This window comes from Anoplopoma fimbria, chromosome 11 (assembly GCF_027596085.1).
Source record: "Anoplopoma fimbria isolate UVic2021 breed Golden Eagle Sablefish chromosome 11, Afim_UVic_2022, whole genome shotgun sequence".
NCBI lineage: Eukaryota > Metazoa > Chordata > Actinopteri > Perciformes > Anoplopomatidae > Anoplopoma > Anoplopoma fimbria.
In genome coordinates, this window is record NC_072459.1 from 6,609,584 (window position 1) to 6,628,423 (window position 18,840).

Below are 18,840 nucleotides of genomic sequence, written 5' to 3' on the forward strand. Positions count from 1 at the left end.
ACATTTCATTTGTCATTTGATCATTATTTCAACGCTCATTGGGACTCATCTCGGGACATAGATAGTACTAGTACAAATTGGGTATTAGTATAGTAAATTGTATTGGAAAACTTCCACCACATCAGCAGCATATTCATATCTTGTTTCCATTTGCCACAGCTGAAAACTTGGGAATGTTCTTTTTCAACGTTCATGTGAGGAGAATGGAACCAATTTGCCAAGAATCTGGGTGTTAACCGTCAAAAGGAGAGCCAACGTGGGAGCAGTGACAAGACATTTGATTTTAAAAACAAACGCCAAGATTTAGGTGAAATTTACTGCCTTCGTGTGGAAGAAGGTGCCAACAATGAAAGGACACGTGTTAAACATTGACAGAGTCCTTGAGAGTTTACATTTTACAATCAAGTTAGTGGGGGAAAAAACGGTGCTTAAGGTTAACACACATCATGTTTCTGGGATTTATGTGTCTCAGATATCTCAGGAACGCCCAATTAAAACAATACGATCATGAATAGTTTATTATGAATGTGTTTCCTGCAAAAGTTTATGATTATCAAACTTGCTGGTCAAGGATCAGGAAGTCATAGTCAGATTAGGTTGTTTTGGATCAGAAAAACAAGGAGACAACTTTGTCAATGATTGTAGATCAACACGCTCTTCTTGTACCGGTTTATGTTTCCACAGAGGTAATCTGATGTTTAAGGCAATGCTTTGACTCCTCTCTGCGTCTCCACCCATACAAGAACATTCAGACTTGTTTTTGATGTGAATAATGTTTTACTTTTAACCCTCTCACTCTTCTCAGGAAAACAGAGATTTAATTATCTCATTATGTTACACTCTGAGACATAACTGTACCCAGTAGATCCAGGGCTAATGGATAATGACATCTAGTGGACAGTTAGAGTGGTACTGCTTTTCAGGTGCCTGGCAAAATTCAATATTGAGATGGGGATAATGTAAATTATTCATAGAAAAAGTAGAAAAAGAAAGCCCCTTCTATTAAAAACTAAAACAGTTTTTTTTGTTCTACTGTCTAATGATTGGCTACCTGATTTCATCATATCATCATCAACATTCTTTATTTATTTCCCCGTGAAATATAAATGACATAATGTGTGAACACATTACTGCTCTAGAAACAATATTTAGGTATATCTAAATTGTAGTTAACTTCTAATCCTCTTCTGAATTCATTCTAAATTCTATATATGTTTTTAAAAGCAAATATTTAGTCATGAAAAATGACTGAGTACCAATAAGAGTAGGTCCTTGTAGTAATACAATAATACTTATTATATACTAATTTTGTTCTCTGACATGCTTGGAAAGGGAGGGGTGAACCACTTGATGCCACTAAATCTCAATGTGTTCCTTCATACAAGGGAACTTTAACCCATCTAAAAAATTGTCAGCAGGCCGGGTAACTCTAGTTATGACACTTACCAATCCTCAAATACTAGCAAATTTCACTTTTAAAAAACACAAAATTGATGTAACTAAATATATACAGTACCAGTCAAAAGTTTGGACACACCTTCTCATTCAACTACTTTGAAGAATCTAAAATCTAAAACATATTCTGGTTTGTTGAGCATTTGTTTGTTTACCACATAATTCCATATGTGTTCCTTCATAGTTTGGATGTCTTCAATATTAATCTACAATGTAGAAAAAAATAAAAATAAAAATAAAGAAAAACCATTGAATGAGAAGGTGTGTCCAAACTTTTGACTGGTACTGTATGTATTATTTATTTACTTTTATTAAACCAGATAAGACAATTGAGAACCAGTTATCATTTACAATGATGACCTGACCAAAAAAGGCAGCAACAGGAGGCAAGTCCATATAAGACAAAATAAACATATAAACATCTCAAACTATCTCAAACATAAAGTACAGCATTACAATATATATGTAATATATAACACATATACCATTGCTCTATATGAAGATAAGATAAGATAAGATAAGATAATCCTTTATTAGTCCCGCAGCGGGGAAATTTGCAGGCTTACAGCAGCATAGAGTAAAGTGCACACAAGAGACATAGCAAAGAAAGACAAGATAAAAAAAATAATAATAATTAAAAAAAGAAAAAAAAGAAAAATGTATTATAAATAAGCAACAAAAACAGTAGAAAAACACAACAACTGAAATATAATATTTACAGACAGAAAAAAACTATTTTAACTATTATTGCACAGTGTTTTTATTGTCATGTGTCATGTGGAATATTGTTAATATCTTTTTATTGACTGCTGATTAGAAAGAAAAACCACAGTTCTGCCCTCTGTTTGGACTGATTTCTACCAATATCTCCATCCAGAGCGCTTACTCTTACCAGCTGAAGTGAATCACGTGACGATCAGCCATCTTGAACTTCCGTTTTGACGCGACTCTTCTCTCTACACGGCTCTGCTCCGCTTCGCTTGCTCCCACTGTTCCATGATTGGTTCGCATTCCTGCCGTGACGTCACACTTGTGGGCGGGGCAGGTCTCTTGGATATACCGGAAGTGTGACGTAACATTTATTTTGGAAAAGAAAAACGCTGAAGTCGAGAGGTGACGGAGAGAGAAAAATGGAGCAAAGCGATGAAGATTACAAGGTATTCCTGAATGTTACGATGCTTTCATGTCCGTGTGATCGATGGCGACATTTTGGGTGAAACTCCTCGTGTTTGTTGTCGTTTGTTAGATTATTGTGACTCAATAACAACCCGATAAATCCAGCACACTGACAGCTACATGTTGTCATCTGGCCGGATTAAAAGGCTGTGTTTATAACCATACACAGTGTTAAACCTACCAGCAGATTCAGTCCATACATGGTCTTCATAGTAAAGTATGTTTCTTCATCATATGACCTGACAGACCTGTAATCACGTGATCTTCCCCCAGTTATTTACAAGCTCTTTGTTATGTGATTACCTTCTTCAGCTGGTTATCACTGTAGGCCGAGGTCTGTTCTTCTGTTTCATATGAGATGTAACCTTAAACATGTCTTGATTTCATTTTACAATATTTAGATGGTAGTATATAATAATAATAATAATAATAATAATAATAATAATAATAATAACACAATTCAATATGGCCAGAGTCCATACACAAAAAAAAATCATTTTAGCTTCACAAATGTGAGGATTTGTTCTTTTTCTATTCTCTGTCATGATACTAATAACAATACATTTTATTTGTATTAAAAGGTACTAATTTTACATGGTAAAGACAGAAACAATAAAAGCAATAACAATGCAAACAAGGCAGAGAGATGATATTATAACAGTAATAAACAGTTAGCCCAAAATAAAAAACATTTGGTTGGATAAAAACAAGCAATTTCAATCATCATGATCATGTGATTTGAGAAAGTAATCAGTAGATTAATAGATGAAAATAATCAACGTTTATCAAACATAATCCGATGACTGCAAACCCTAAAAATGAGCCATCTCTTCAGTTTAACTCTCATCTTATGATTTATATACTCTACATTGAGTAGTTGGTAGTATATAATAATAACACAATTCAATCTGGCCAGAGTCCATACACAAAAAAAAATAGATTTTGAAAATAGGTCAATCATTTTAGCTTTATAAAATGTGAGGATTTTCTTTTCTATTCTCTGTCATGATAATAATAACAATACATTTTATTTGTATAGCGCTTTAAAAGGTACTCAGAGGAATTTTACATGGTAAAGACAGAAACAATAAAAGCAACAACAATGCAAACAAGGCAGAGAGATGATATTAATACAGTAATAAACAGTTGGCCCAAAAGTAAAACATTTGGTTGGATAAAAACAAGCAATTTGAATCATCATGATCATGTGATTTGAGAAAGTAATCAGCAGATTAATAGATGAAAATAATCAACGTTTATCAAACATGATCCGAAGACTGCAAACCCTAAAAATGAGCCATCTCTTCAGTTTAACTCACATCTTATGATTTATATACTCTACATTGATGTTTTGTTTTTCTTCCTCCTCAGCTGATATTTGAGAAGGAGGGAGTGTACCTCCACACAAATGCCAAGAGGAGTAACCAGGACACAACCATCCCAGGGTTCATCCGCATTGTGGAGCGGGTAAGTTGAGTTGTTAAGGTACAAAGCGGGGAAATCAAAGAAACACTCAGATTTCTAAACATGCTTTTTGTTTTAGGCCGGAGTGCCAGCTTTAGAGTGGAGCCCACTGGAGGATGAAGGTCGCAGTGCCCCTGCTGTACTCTACTCCAAAAAGGTCAGCAATCATCTGCTTGCTTCATATGAATATTCTTTTTTTAAATCTCAGATATAATTGACATAAACCCATTTCTTACTTGTTAGGATGGAGAAGGAGGAGAGGAGGATACAAACTTTGACCCTGGGTATGAGCCGGACTGGGCAGTTATCAGCACAGTGAAGAAAGATCGAGATCATGTCCCAGTCAGAGACTCAGGTGCTGTTTAAACGTCTCCGTCACTTTTGGGCCAACACATATATATTAAGGCTGCGTTAAAACTAAATGTTGCTCATCTCGCCCACAGGTCAGTGGTCGTTCTCGCTGCCTCTCTCAGAGTTGTACTCTCTCCGGAGGGCTCGGTTCTCTTTGGGGCGAAACTTCCTGGTGCTGACCAGTAGAGGGGGCCACCCGCTGCCTGCGCTACACTTCCACAGAGGAGGAACCAGGGAGCTGTTTAGGGCCCTGCAACGTTACATCATGCTGGACCAGTAAGTGTCATCAACCTTATTCTGGCAGCCAGTTCCGTCCTGCTGTTACTATAAATATGTTCATCTTAACAGTTCTGGAAACGGCTGATGTACCGTTTCAGATGGAGCTGTTGACTAATCACCTGAGCATGAAAAGACATCACATGGTTTCTGTTGTCATCACCAGGTCACCGGTTGACGGGCGGCTCTTCCTCGCCTACCCTCACGACCCAGGCGCTCTCTCTCAGTCCTTCGATAAGCTGCAGCTCTTTGACGACGGAGGCGCTGATCTTGTTTCGGTGAGTTGCTTTTTTTTTTTTTTGGTCAGTATCAATGACTCACTGATCAAAGTCCAATCCGCTCAGTAGATAAACCCAATCAAGCTTGTTGCAATTCTTACTCAAAGTAATAAGTAAACCTCTACGTCTGTTCTCATTGTGATCCCGTTCTCTCTCTACCTGGACAGAGATTCATCCAGGACCCATACGCCACTACATTTGGTGGATTCTCCAAAGTCACCAATTTCTTCAAAGTGGCCCTTCGACCCCCGGGGTCCCCCGCCCACTTCCGTACCGCTCAGGATCCTAGTTTGCCCCACCAGTCCGACGAAGAGCCCGGCTTCGAACTCATCAACTGTGTAAGAGAAGGAAACAAAAAGAGCACACAGTCGTGTCACCACACAAAGATTACAGCTTGTTGTAATGTTAAATGTTTAAGATAATCTAAACCCGTTCTTAATGGCTGTGTCTGTCTTTCCATTAAGGGGGTAGAGCTCGGTCCCAGACCAAACGTAACCAGGGGACAACCTTTGAACAAATGGGACGAGTTCCTGGACCCAGAGGGGCGAGTGAAGAACCCAGATAAGATCAAAGAGCTAATATTCAGAGGGGTGAGGCAGAAAAAACAGTGACAATATGTCTCCCATGTAGAAGACACACTGTTTACTCTGTCAACCTTCTCTCCGCCTGATGTGTGTGTATTTTCGTTCTGTTCTTGTCCATCGCAGGGTATCGTACCGTCCCTGAGGAAGGAGGTCTGGAAGTTCCTCCTGGGCTTTTATCCGTGGAACAGCACTTTCAAAGAACGAGAGGACATTCTGCGGTTCAAAACGTGAGTGTCGTTATTTTAGAGCATCATCCTCCTTTTATTGGTCAAATGAATAGTTCCACGTTTAGATGAGGACAAGAAATATCCTCGCACAAACCACAAATACAACCGAGTCGTCAAACAATATATAACCTCTTAATCAGTGAAATGTAGAGGTGTTGGGAGGTGTATTTTGTTTCTTTTGCTGCTTATGTTTCTGCTTTATTATTCAACATTTTTTGTTGAAATGTAGTCCTTCCAGAACCCCAGTCTTTGACCATAAAGTCTCTGATTTATGACACATTATCTTTAAATATTAGAGGGGTGTATGACTAAAGTGTTTTAAAATGATTTCCAAATTCTTCCAGTGATTAGGAAGCATAACTTTCGACAAGAAAGCAAATGAACGTATTTCCCAAAATGTAAAGCTATTCCTGTAATGCAGTCGGCCTCTTTGACGTCTTTCTCTCTCTGCAGGGACGAGTATTTCAGAATGAAGGTGCAGTGGAAGTCGGTGAGTGAAGAGCAGGAGATGAGGAACTCCCTCCTCAGAGGATACAGAAGCCTGATAGGTCAGTACCGCCATCCGTCATGAAACAGAAGATCTGTTCATGGAGTCGGTCGGCTGCCGGTGAGAGCGGCGATAGATTTCTGTTGTTTGAAACTTCTTTGTTCTGTCGCGGCAGAGAGAGATGTCAGCAGGACGGACAGACACAACACGTTCTTCTCCGGGAACGACAATCCAGGACTGACTCTGCTGCACGACGTGCTGATGACGTACTGCATGTACAACTTTGATCTCGGTATGTTGGCAGACAGAGGTGCACCAGTACAAAAAAACACTTCAGTATCAGTACAGACGGAAATGTAAGAAAAAGTAACTAGAAAGTTGCAGATCACCGCCACGTGTGTCTGCAACAACCCTGGTTGTATTGTGTGATTGAATGAATGCAACCACAGTTAATGGGCAGTAAGCCTTCGTGAAACACTCTTCATTCAAACTCAAAAACAAGAGGTGATGTATGCAGGGGATCAAAGTTGTCATATAAGACACGTAAAACTATTCATACAAAAACAAAATTAAACCCATCAAGCTGTTAGCCAAACACAAAGGTGTTTTGAGAAAGAATGAGTCACCGCAACCACAAGAGCTCCTTAAGCATGCAGCCATTAGTGGCAAACCCCAAATATTTATGCAGTTTGCTCCAGCAGAAAGCGAGATTAGCCGCGGACAGACACAGAGTCGCACACTCACAGAAGCACGCACTCTTGCGGGAAAATGCCACTATTCTCCATTAATAATAACGATAATGATATTTATTAATTTATTATAAATTAGTTACTAGAACAATGTCTTTAGGCATTATTGCTCAGACTTTGTGCTTACTAGTTCATAATTATTAAAAATCATTATTTCACAAAAGCATAGGCAGCAAGATACAAAAGAACATTCAAAGTTGGACTAAAAATAGACACATATTATTGTTCTCAACATCTTTGTGTATAAAGAACAGGGATGTCAGGTGTTAAGATCTGTGACGTTCATCCTCTGGGTTCAACTTAATTTTTTTTTGTTCATTACAGCTGACTTTTCGATAATTAAAGGGACATTTAAGACGATCATTCAGGCAGAAACATCCGTGTCACCCTCACACTTTTGCTTCCATGTGTCCAGGTTACGTCCAGGGGATGAGCGATCTCCTGTCTCCTCTCCTCTTCGTCACCCAGAACGAGGTGGAGTCCTTCTGGTGTCTGACGGGCTTCATGGAGCTGTTGGTGAGTAGAAACCTCTCCCTTTCTCTCTGAGTTGAATTGATTTTCAGTCAGAAACAGAGGTTTTAGTTACTTCCTCTACTTCCATTGTAGAGGAACAGCAGGCTACAGCTCAGCAGAAACACAAAAACCAAAACAGAAAGTTTATTGCTTTGTGCGGTCAAATGATTCCCGTGTGGTGACTTAATGCTTAAAGCAGTTCTGATTTAAATGAAAACAGATTTAAATGAAGTTTGTTGCAGTTTGATTTCGTTGAGGATGTCTTCCACTATTTCTTTTAAGATTTCACACTGAATAGGTTATATAGATATCAGTATTTTAACGTATGCAAAGACTTAACAAGTCTTTCCTGGTTTCCTCCGCAGCACCAAAACTTTGAAGAGTCTCAGGAGGCCATGAAGAAGCAGCTCCTTCAGCTCAGTATCCTGCTGAAGGCTCTGGACCCGGAGCTGTGTGACTTCCTGGGTTAGTCAGCCTAACTCACCCAGTCCGACTGGATTAGATTCAAATAAAGTCTTAAAGTTATTACGATGATGCAACAAAAACGTAGGGTAGAAACAAGAACAGCTCGAGAAAAGGTGCACACCGTGTTAATATGCATGATGATTATACAAATGTGTGCTGCCAAATTTATTTCTAGGATACAGAATATGTAAAACAACTCCTCATATATCTTAAATATCAGGATCTTAATTTGAAAACGTGTCAAACAGGTACAGTAGGTGTGACAATTTGAAGAGGCGGAGACACTTTTGTCCAAACATTTCTCTGTTGTTTTTTTTAAAGATTGATTATGGATGTTGTTGTTTTTTTGTCTGGTCGCTAAATAGTAAAATGAAAACCTGTTCCTTCTGTCCGTCAGACTCTCAGGACAGCGGCTCTCTCTGCTTCTGCTTCCGCTGGCTGCTCATCTGGTTCAAGAGAGAGTTTTCCTTCGAGGACATCCTCACCATGTGGGAGGTGAGAGCACCACAGCTGCACCTACTCATCTACATGAATATTTATATGATGCTAAAGGACAGTCGGTCTCACTTCACACCTTTAAACCTTCACCAGGCTTCATATTAAGGTGTGATTGACATCGCTTGTACAGCTTGTACAGAAAATATAAGAGAGGCGTAAATGAGCGAGGAAAAATAACTGAACTAGTTACCATGAGCACTAAACTTTTGTAATGTAAATATTCTATGGGATAATCTGATCATTTTGATCGTTTGTTTGAACAGATACAGGTTACACTGTATTCGCTATATGTAAACATGTGAACATGAGTTAAATGATTTAAAGGCTGTCAGATATTTTAAAGATAAAAAAAAAAAAGGAAAAGTTCTTGTGCTCACTCGTCATTCATAACTAGATAAATCCTCTGTTGATCCTTTAGCCAGAATTAAATAATCAGGATCAAAACATACAATAAAAGTTAATATGAACAAAATAAACAAGTGTCAATATATTAAAGAATTCTGTTAGCTTAATATTTTGCAATTTAATTTTATAGTAACAGTTTAGATTTGATGAACAAGGCTTTCAGAGAGTCTGTACATTTTTTGATTAGGTACATTGAAAGTGCTTGAGTGTTACTCTTAAAAAGATAAACAGACCCTTTGTTAAAACATTTAACTTTTATTGAGCTATTTACTGATTTTGAAAACGTTTTTTGTGAAACTTTGCTGCAACATGTCTGAGGGAAAATCTCATTACTTTTGAAAACAATAAACAGTGTATTTAGATGCAAAATAAGTTCCATATCAACGTTTCATAACGTCCCTTTTCTCCCTCAGGTCCTCTGGTCTCGTCTGCCGTGTGACAACTTCCACCTGCTGATCGCCTGTTCGATCCTGGACTCCCAGAGAGGAGAGCTGATCGGCTCCGACCACGACTTCAACACTATTCTGAAAGTGAGTACCGTGTGTTTGTGTTTGTGTTTGTGTGTCTGTGTGTGTGTGTGTGGACTTGAGACAGGAACTAAGTGACTTTGTCTACAACTTAACACTCACCTCTGTTCATCACACTCTGAATGCTCCTCAGCACATTAACGAGCTGACGATGAAGTTGGACCTGCAGAGCGTTCTGCGAGGAGCAGAGGCCATCTTCCTGCAGCTGACTCAGTGCAAGGTAAGAGGAGCTTCATGGGCCAATGAGATTCAGCATGAAGTCAATGGAGGATCTCAGTCTCAGTGGTTATGATGAAGAGCGAAGATCTTTTAAAAGCTAAATCTAAGAGCTGTAGAAGCTGTGGGGTCAATGATTCCTGACCTCCTGACCTCCTGTCCCTCCTCCCTCAGGACCTTCCCCTGAAGGTGCTGCAGGTCCTGGGTCTCTACGTCCCGTTCAGCTCCGAGGAGGACAGCCCGGACTCGCAGGCCAGCGAGACACAACGCCTCCTCGTTGAATCCCAGGCAGGAGCCGCCTCTTCTAGCTCAACACGCGTTCCCACCTATCCTTAAATCTGCAGGTCGGCTAGGGGACTGAAATATAGGGATGATCTTTATATTAAAAACAAACATATATATGTATATATACTGTATATGATCCAATGAGGTGGAATGAAGAATGTTGTTACTCTTTGTCGGAGGCAGGGGGCGATGTTGAGCCTTTTTTTCTTTGATGAATGTTACACTTCAAGATGTTATAAAAACACTAGAGTGCTCCTTTTCTTCGTCTGTTTTGTCCTCCTCCTTTTCCGCCTGTCTCTTGTTTACATGTCCTGTATGTGTCTTCTTCCTCCTCCTTCTCCTCCTTCACCTCTTGACAAGTTATTTAATCGTCGTCTCTGCCTGTCTCTTGTGATGCAGCGTTCCTTTAAGAAGTGAAGAAGATGAAGGATACCTTTTTAAGTACTTTATGATGCCATTCCAGCTCTATGCAAAGCTGACTGCATGCCTTATACTTTTGTCACACGTGTGGCGTGGTGATGTTTTAATCCTTGTAATTATCTACATGATGTCATAACGTTTTCATCCGCTGATTATTTCCAAATAAATGGTTGAATTTAAAGAAGCAGGGCTTTTTTTTTTTGCTTTTTTTCTCTCACTAACCAGTCTGCAGATCTACTCACAGCCAGGATCGGATTATTTTATTTATAAAGTTCGAAGCAAAGACTTGTACCTCATGCCAACGCATTTAATTTCACAGACGTCAATGGGTTGAAGAAAATGTAAGAAAAACCAAAAATTTCCCAGCAGCACAAACTGCAGCCTCCAAAATGACCATAACATTAAATCAACAGCTCTTTAAAACAGTTTCAACAAAAACTGAACATTAAAATGTTCATGAGAGAAGCATTTCAGACTGCTTTAGTTTTAGCCAAGTGTACCTAATAAACTGACAGCTGAGCTTAATGAGCCTTTATACAGCTGCATAAAAACTAAACAAGAAAATTCATAAAACACCACAAGAAATGATTACAACCTAATAAATAAAAGAAAAAGCGTCCAAAGCAGCACAAAATAACACAAAATGCAACAAGATAACATTAAAAACCGAAAGAATCTCCAATAAAATACCCAGAAAACACAAGAAACTAAACATTGAACTCAAAGACACGCCACGGATCTTTCTCGACTGAACTCTCTTTAACATCTCTTTCACTTTGGTTTTAAAATGATCTCAGTAATGATCCACTCTGAGCTCTGTGGACAAAGACTTAAATCCATCATATTGATCCTTTGAACAGAGAAAGTCGTCTGTACAAATCATGTCACTGAGAACTGGAGAAACCTGTTTATTTACATTTAGCACACATTTATTTGTGAATTTAATATAAGCAACTTTAATAAACAATCAGAAATGATTTACTGTTAACCCCCTTATAAGCAAACTGTTCACACTATATCGTAAGTGTTCATACGTCAGCAACTATAACTCCTGTGAAGCATTCACAACTTCTATATTAACACTTAATATATGATGACATAACACAGTTGTTATAATATAGAAATCATCTTCATAGGAGTAGTTATAATTGTTTAAACTATTGTACGTAAGTAAACTCTTAAAATGCAATTATATAGGCTTATAGGTACATTATAATTAAACAGGTACTGCTTAGATCAGCAGTGGCCAAACGTTTTTGATTGTTGGCCTTATACATAAAAATAGAAAAATATAAGAAGCCTCAGGTCAAACATTAAAAATGTCCAGTTTTCAACTAATTACACTGCATTAAAATCTGTATTTCTAGACCAGGAAACCCAATGTCCCTTATAAAAAAACAGATTCTATTAAAATAACTACAAAGCAGTTAAACATTTGACATTAAAGTAGTTTATTGGTGTGTCCACATTTTACAAAAGTACTTCTGTATCTGCTGCTCTTACATTTAATTTGATTTAATCCACATTTTTAAACTCCAGCACAGTGCATGGCCTCAGTACCCACTTAAATTATTATGATGTTATGTGGAAATAAGTTAAGTTAAGACAGGCAGACATTCGCAAATATTGGTTTCTGTTAGATATAAACAAAAGATGTAAAGAGATGATTTCACTTAATTTTGTCAACATCTGGTGTTTAAATTAGTATGTGTAATGTACATATAGTGTCATTTATGAGAAATAGGTTATTTAAAAAAAATCACTGCAGGCAATTTAAATGATGAATAACAGATCAAACTGTGAAAATGAATTACCCCGGTGTAACAGTAGCAACTATTTGCTTAAGTGGTGTCTTAACTGGTGAACTGGTTAAACTCTGGCCCCTCCCCCTCTCCTCCCCCTCTCCTCCCCCCTCCGTCCAGCAGGTGTCTGTGTGAGGTGAATGGGACCTCTGTTCTCCACTGTCCCGGCAAATGAGCTGGAAAATGAGGGGCGGAGAGCCACACCCCCTTTTCTCAGGACCCCTTTGGGCTCATCGCTGTCTCCATCCGCCCTCCGTCCACGTTGTTTGAATACAGCTGCGACGTATGAATTTAGCAGGGTGCTTAAACAGGGCCCGCCGATCTGTCACCCTGTTTCTCCCTTTTCCTCCCCTCCATCCAACCCCAGCCTGACCTCGAGAGGCAAACTCACTCAGCCCCTCATTCAAACTCAATCTGCTTTCAGCCTCCTCTCAAAGCCTGTTTTATGAGGCGAGGGCCTTGTCGACAGCTTTAAACTCCATATTCTCTCACTAATGCTACAATCGACTAAGTGTTTGAGGATTAGGGTCTCTTCATGTTGTCTTTATGCTCAGAGTCTTAGAAGTAGATGATGTGGCTCAAGATCTGCCCTCTAAGCTTTAAAAACCACGGGTGTGACACTTTTTTTTTATTGGAGGTGTGTTTCTGTGTGCTGATTTTTACAGATTTGGTTGTTTTTAAGTCCCTACATGTCCCTTATTTTGCTTAAATTGATTGGATTGTAGACGGGCCTAAATGACGTTCCTTATGTTTTTAGGTTTAGGTTTTCCGTGAGCGACTGTCTGAGAAGAAAACATGTTCTTGCAGAAGGTAAACATAGTTTCCACTAAAACCCGCCACCTCTTTAATAAAAAGTCAGAGCTGCTTCCTGTGGGACGATAATATCGACTCTCCAGGGCCAAAAATACAATTTAAACACTATTTTTTACTGTGTGCAATAAAATCCCTTAATTTTTGTTGTATTTATTGTTACATTCATCATTATTTATTTATTTATTTAATCGTTATTGTGATACTCTTTCTAAGTCTTTTCATATATATAATGTTAATAATAATCTGTTAAAGTTGCAGGCCAAATTTCCCATGCAGGACAATAAAGATTAAATTCCAGTAAAGTATATATCTAAATATATAAATGTTAAATCAGAGCATACATACAGACACGATTTCAAACTGTGGTCAGATGGCACTTGTTGGTCTTTTTGTTTCAGACATCCTGAACCCCAGAGGGTTTTATTTAAAAGCAGGAATTCCAGCTATGCATCAGACAGTGAGCCCATATGGCAGCGTTTACATGCAATTCTGCTTTTTAGTGCTACAATCAAATTAACAAATTAAAACGTTTTATTATTATTTATTATGATTAAATCTTGTACTTTTAAGGGTGGTTTTGTAAAATGTGAAATATAATATTTGTTAATGTTGTTTACCAAAGCACACCTACCTTTAAATGTAACAGCTCCACTGACAGCTCACTGTTACTTATAATGGTTTAATGTAACTATTTGCATAAGTACAATTTTATTGTTTCCTGCCACTTTATACTTCTACTTGATTACACTTCAGATTGAAATACCAAATGTTTTACTAAAATATGACAGGCTGTTATAGATTAAACTATAACTGAATTTAAAACACTTCAAGTTAGCAGAACCAGCTAAATGTTTATTTAATTACACATTAATGCTTCAGTAACAATAATCCAATAATGTTATATGTAATAAGTACAACATCTTGAAAACTTTGTATTTTGATTTTTTTTAAAAATGATAATAGAATAGAATAGAAATTGTCATTGCACTAAGTACAACAAAATTAAGTTGCAATCCTGAAGTTGGCAACAAATATATCAAACAGTAATAAAATATGTCATATTTAAATAGGAAAAAAAGTAATTGCTGTGACCTATAAAAACAGTAAGATATTGAACTTCTGGATACAACTATTCTTGTGTACTTTTAAGTCAGGACTTCTCCTTGTAATGAAGTATCTGAATCTGGATGTCTAATCCAACATCAAAGCTTGCGTTAAAGCAAAGTAACCTCATTAAATGATTAATTAAATGAAACATATTGTGCTCAAATACCACATCTGATTTAATAATAATGGCATATGTAACTTTTGCCTCTCCTTATATGAACCTGACTCCACCGTCAGTCATAGTTAAAGAAAATGGCCACCAGCTCTTCTCTGAATAGAATGAATAATTGATGCACAGCTGAAATCAAGTCGTTCATTTATCTCCCATTTGAAACTGGAGCTGCCATTGAAGCTCCTAATGTGTGAAGAGCCACCTGTAATGACTGTCACATACAATCTGTATTCTCCTCTGGTGAGTGCGACCCCATTGTGACCACCGGAGGAGTCCCAGGAGAGTGTGTGAAAAGTGTGTCTACCTACCCCGTCAGTGTGTTTGTGAGTGTGTTTGTGTGTGTGTGTGTGTGTGTGTGTGTGTGTGTGTGTGTGTGTGTGTGTGTGTGTGTGTGTGTGTGTGTGTGTGTGTGTGTGTGTGTGTGTGTGGGGGGGGGGCAGCAGGCAGAAGGCCAGGGGCCGTTGTCTGACACTGATTTGTAAAGGGAGACAATACGCCTCATTGACCTGCCCGGCTCCACTGTCTGTTGCACATACCTCGCCCGGCCCTCCCCGCTGGCTTTGCTGCTCTTTAAACACGAGTAGCAGATTGCCGGTGGGGGGGCAGTGGGCCACAGGTTGCTTTGACAATGACAAAACCTCAGAGACAAGAAGAGGCAGAGCCAAAACTTTGATGAACACATGCATATTCCAAAAAGTCTTACTCATTCTTATTTGTGTTATTATTTTTTTATTTTTAGTAATATAGAACCAATACAGTATTAGAGGTTATTGTTTACACAGGTGGTTCCCAAACTCTCAGGCTTGTAATTCCTTGAAGCAAACTAAATTGGTTTTCCTCCCCTCATAACAAAACTAGAGTTAATGATATTGCAGCTCCTTCATGTTTGAAAGTTGTGTGCTGCACTTTTGGAAAGTTTCACTAATGTTTAGTTAATGAAAAGTCAGAAACTTTGAAAAAAGCACAACTTAATTTCCCAGAGCTCAAGGTGACGTATGCAAAAAGCTTGTTTTGTCCAAAAAAACCCTCGAATATGGTCGGTTACTCTCACACAAGATGAAGAAAAGCTGAAAAAAAATCTCATTTGATAAGATGAAACCAGTGACTTTTGGGGCATTTTTGCTTCAGATTTTTCTTTTTGGTAATTAATTATTTATCAGATATGTTGCTCATTAATTTTTTGTTGATTTAATAATCAATTCATTAAATATTTCATCACTATTTACCTACAAGATTGGGGAACTGTCTAAAAATATGTACATTTTGTGATTTACTCAGAAATATGTATATATTTTTCCACTGAATTAATCTTGTGACCCAAGTTTAAAAATTTCTGGACATAAAAAAAATCCCCACTGAGATAATTTATCTTTATCTATTCAACCTTTATTTATCCTTTATTTTGAATTTCATTTACAACGAGTTTCCTTGCCAACACAAACAACAGACTTAAAAAAAGGTAAAAACAACATAAAAGAAATTCACATAAACGAGACAACATACTTGAAACAATCAAAAACTTTTAATTCTGTGTCAGTACAAATAAGTACAAATAATTACTGTAATTGTATCATCAAAATATTTAAGTGTGACTATCTCTTCAAGAGAAAAATAACTGGATAAATGAAACAAGTATCACTACTTCAGATTGAACATCCATCCAGACTTTGACACATTTGCTCTCGTGCTCTGGTTGTAAACAAACACCCTCCTCCTTTTGTCATCCATTCCCATTGTCACAGTCTGGATATGACCTTTTCTCTCCCCTCTCTGTCCTTTTCTTCTTCTCCCTTCTCTCTTTCACTGTCGAAGACAAGCTGTCGCTCCGTCCCTGCGGGCCACTCCCTCACTTGTCTGCCCCTCTTTCCTCCTCCTCCCTCTCTCCCCCATCCTCTCCCTTTTCTCTCTCCCTCTCCCCACCTGTTGAAGCAATTGTTGCACGGACCATATTGTTGTCTTCTTATTATTTTATGTCACTCACGAGGGTCGACGCCCCCTTTTTTCTACGCTCCTCTTCCTCCCCTCTGTGTCACACTCTCCCCCTCTCTCTCTCACTCTCTCCCTATCGCTCTCCCTGCTGGGTATAAAAGGCAGAGCCGATAGTTGATTCATCAGAGCACCACAGGAAGCAAAAACTACTTCAGCCTGGGAAAAAAAAGGATTTCCCAGCTTCTGTTTACCTGCAAAACACAAAAGTGACAGCGGGACACTAGGAGCTGTTTTTTTCTTTCCCATTTGGACGTAAAAACAAAGTTCATATTTTACCCAGCAGGCTGTTGGAGATGGACAGAGGCATGTCAGCGTCTCTGTGGTGCGAGGAGGTTGAGGAGGACCAGAGTCAGGACCAGAGTCAGGACCAGACTGAGGCCCGGGGCCACACGGCAGGCTCTCCGTCTCAGCTGAGAGCCGCCTGGGACCCCACCGTGTCCGGGCACCGTGTGATCCAGAGGCTGCTCCACGTGGAGGAGAGGTACATGCCCTCCGTGCTCTACATCACCCTCATCCAGCGGGAGCCAGAGCACAGGGAGGAGCTCGCCAAATGGGCCCTGGAGGTATAAGACTGTCCATTCTCCAGTTTCCTTCTGGGTGTCATCACTGCAGCTGTGATACTGATCCCTCTCTCTCTCCCTTTCTCTCTCTCTCTCTCTCTCTCTCTCTCTCCAGGTGTGCTGTGATTGCGGCTGCGACGAGGCCGTGTTCCCCCTCTCCGTCTCCCTGATGGACAGGTTCCTGTCGGCCACGCTGTCTCTGCCCATCTCACCGTACTGCCTTGCCGCCAGCTGCATCCTCATCGCCTCCAAACTCTCAGAGTGCGACACCATCACCGCTGACACTCTCTGTGCTGCAGCCGAGTACAGCTTCCAGCCCTCCAACCTGCGGGTGAGTCAGTCACAGGACAACTGTTGCTAGAAATGTGGCTGTTAAACACCACAATAACAGACTTTTTCTCTTTATATGATTGGGATGCCTTCGTTCATCCATCAACTGGATGACATACCCGCGTAAAACCTGAATTTACAATCCAAGAAGGCTACAACTTACATATTTTATTAATGCTCTTTCCATCACTTGTATTACTGATCAATCAAAGAGTTCATACTGGAAATTGAATAAAATGATGACAGATGACTCAGAAGTTACCAGAACCCAATTGGATGACATTGACAAAACAACAAAAAGCTATTTTCATTATCAATTAATATGCCAAATGTTTTTATATATTAATTGATTATTCATTTTGTCTATGAAGCCCAAGTTGACGTCTTTAAATGTCTTGTTTTGACTGACACAAATCCAAAAGATTTCAGCTGACTTTGATATAAAGAAAAGCAGCAACTCTTCCCATTTGAGAAGCTGGACTTAAATGATGACTCGATCATGAAAACAGTTGCTGTAAATTAAAAAAGTCAATAAAAAATAAATTAATAAACTTTTTATTCTGTTCTTCAATTCAGTATTGATGCTCTCATCAAACTTAGAAAAAATTGGGGTAATAAGTAACTGACTGAACTGTAATGCAGACTTTAGGACAAGAAGAAAACCATATTGAAGATCTTTGACGATATAACAAATCTCTTATGAAATCTATTCTCACACATAATGTCTGTATTACAACATATATTACACAACCCTTCTCTAAATGCACCTGTCTTTCCTCCATCAGGACATGGAGCGTGTCATCCTCGGCACCCTCCGATGGGACACCGCAGCAGTGACTCCGCAGGACTTCCTCCCACATTTTCTCGCCTCCGTGGAGGACAGAGGAGATGGAGACAGCGAAGACTCTGTGGAGGTGCTGCTCTCGACCCTGCGGCGGCACAGCGACACCTTGGCCGCCATGTGTGCCTGTGATTCCCAATTTCTGGGAGCACCGCCATCACTTGTTGCTGCGGCATCACTGAACTGTGCCCTGAGGGGTCTGGGCAACAAGGGCCCCGGTCAACTGGCTGTGATTTGTGAAGCTCTGGCGGAGCTCTGTCAGGCTGACCTGGTGAGTGAATTACACCTGCAGAGTCTGAGGCTCTTCCTGGGCCTATTTATCTGATTTAATCACATTTAGGATTATTCTGGTTTGCAGGGATGAGAGTTGCAAGATCAATCAGTTTTTGAAGCCCACAGACTCAGAATACTACATGTTCTACAGTCATTGCATCTATGAAGAAATGATTTATTCTCTCTCTATGTCTTCACAGGCAGTGCTGCAGTGCTACAGTGACATGATCGAATATGGCCTCCGACAGCGGCTGAGGAGTGGCCTGCAGCAGGGCCCCATGGAGAAGGAAGAGGAGGTGGAGAGCGAAAGACCCGGGACACCTACAGACATGAGAGAGATTGATTTCTAAACACAACTGTTGCATTGAAAGTGTGAATCAATCAAAAAACCTTGCATCAAAGTCCATCAGTCAAACTGATATTAATTGATCATGACCTCAAAATGCTCTGACATGTCTTGATATTTTTTCTTTAACTTATTTTATTGAGTGACTGTTAATTTATTTTTTAAACTTAATTTATTTGTGAACAATTTTGCAGCTATCTGTTTTGCATGTGCCATATCTTATTATCTATT

The 18,840-nt window shown here is 39.2% G+C and overlaps 2 protein-coding genes across 2 annotated transcripts; both read left to right on the forward strand.

The window, feature by feature from the left end:
• Positions 1-2,522: 2,522 nt before the first annotated feature.
• On the forward strand, positions 2,523-10,551 carry tbc1d17 (TBC1 domain family, member 17). Its single transcript, XM_054606958.1, has 17 exons — positions 2,523-2,612; positions 4,003-4,098; positions 4,175-4,252; positions 4,339-4,450; positions 4,539-4,722; positions 4,889-5,000; positions 5,168-5,338; positions 5,465-5,590; positions 5,708-5,811; positions 6,265-6,359; positions 6,474-6,590; positions 7,463-7,563; positions 7,926-8,025; positions 8,423-8,520; positions 9,342-9,458; positions 9,589-9,675; positions 9,846-10,551. The coding sequence occupies exons 1-17, from the start codon at positions 2,586-2,588 to the stop codon at positions 10,005-10,007; spliced, it is 1,887 nt and encodes a 628-aa protein (XP_054462933.1). The 5' UTR covers positions 2,523-2,585; the 3' UTR covers positions 10,008-10,551.
• Positions 10,552-12,749: 2,198 nt separating this feature from the next.
• On the forward strand, positions 12,750-18,613 carry ccndx (cyclin Dx). Its single transcript, XM_054607249.1, has 5 exons — positions 12,750-12,790; positions 16,543-16,822; positions 16,935-17,150; positions 17,935-18,261; positions 18,464-18,613. The coding sequence occupies exons 1-5, from the start codon at positions 12,750-12,752 to the stop codon at positions 18,611-18,613; spliced, it is 1,014 nt and encodes a 337-aa protein (XP_054463224.1).
• Positions 18,614-18,840: the final 227 nt, after the last annotated feature.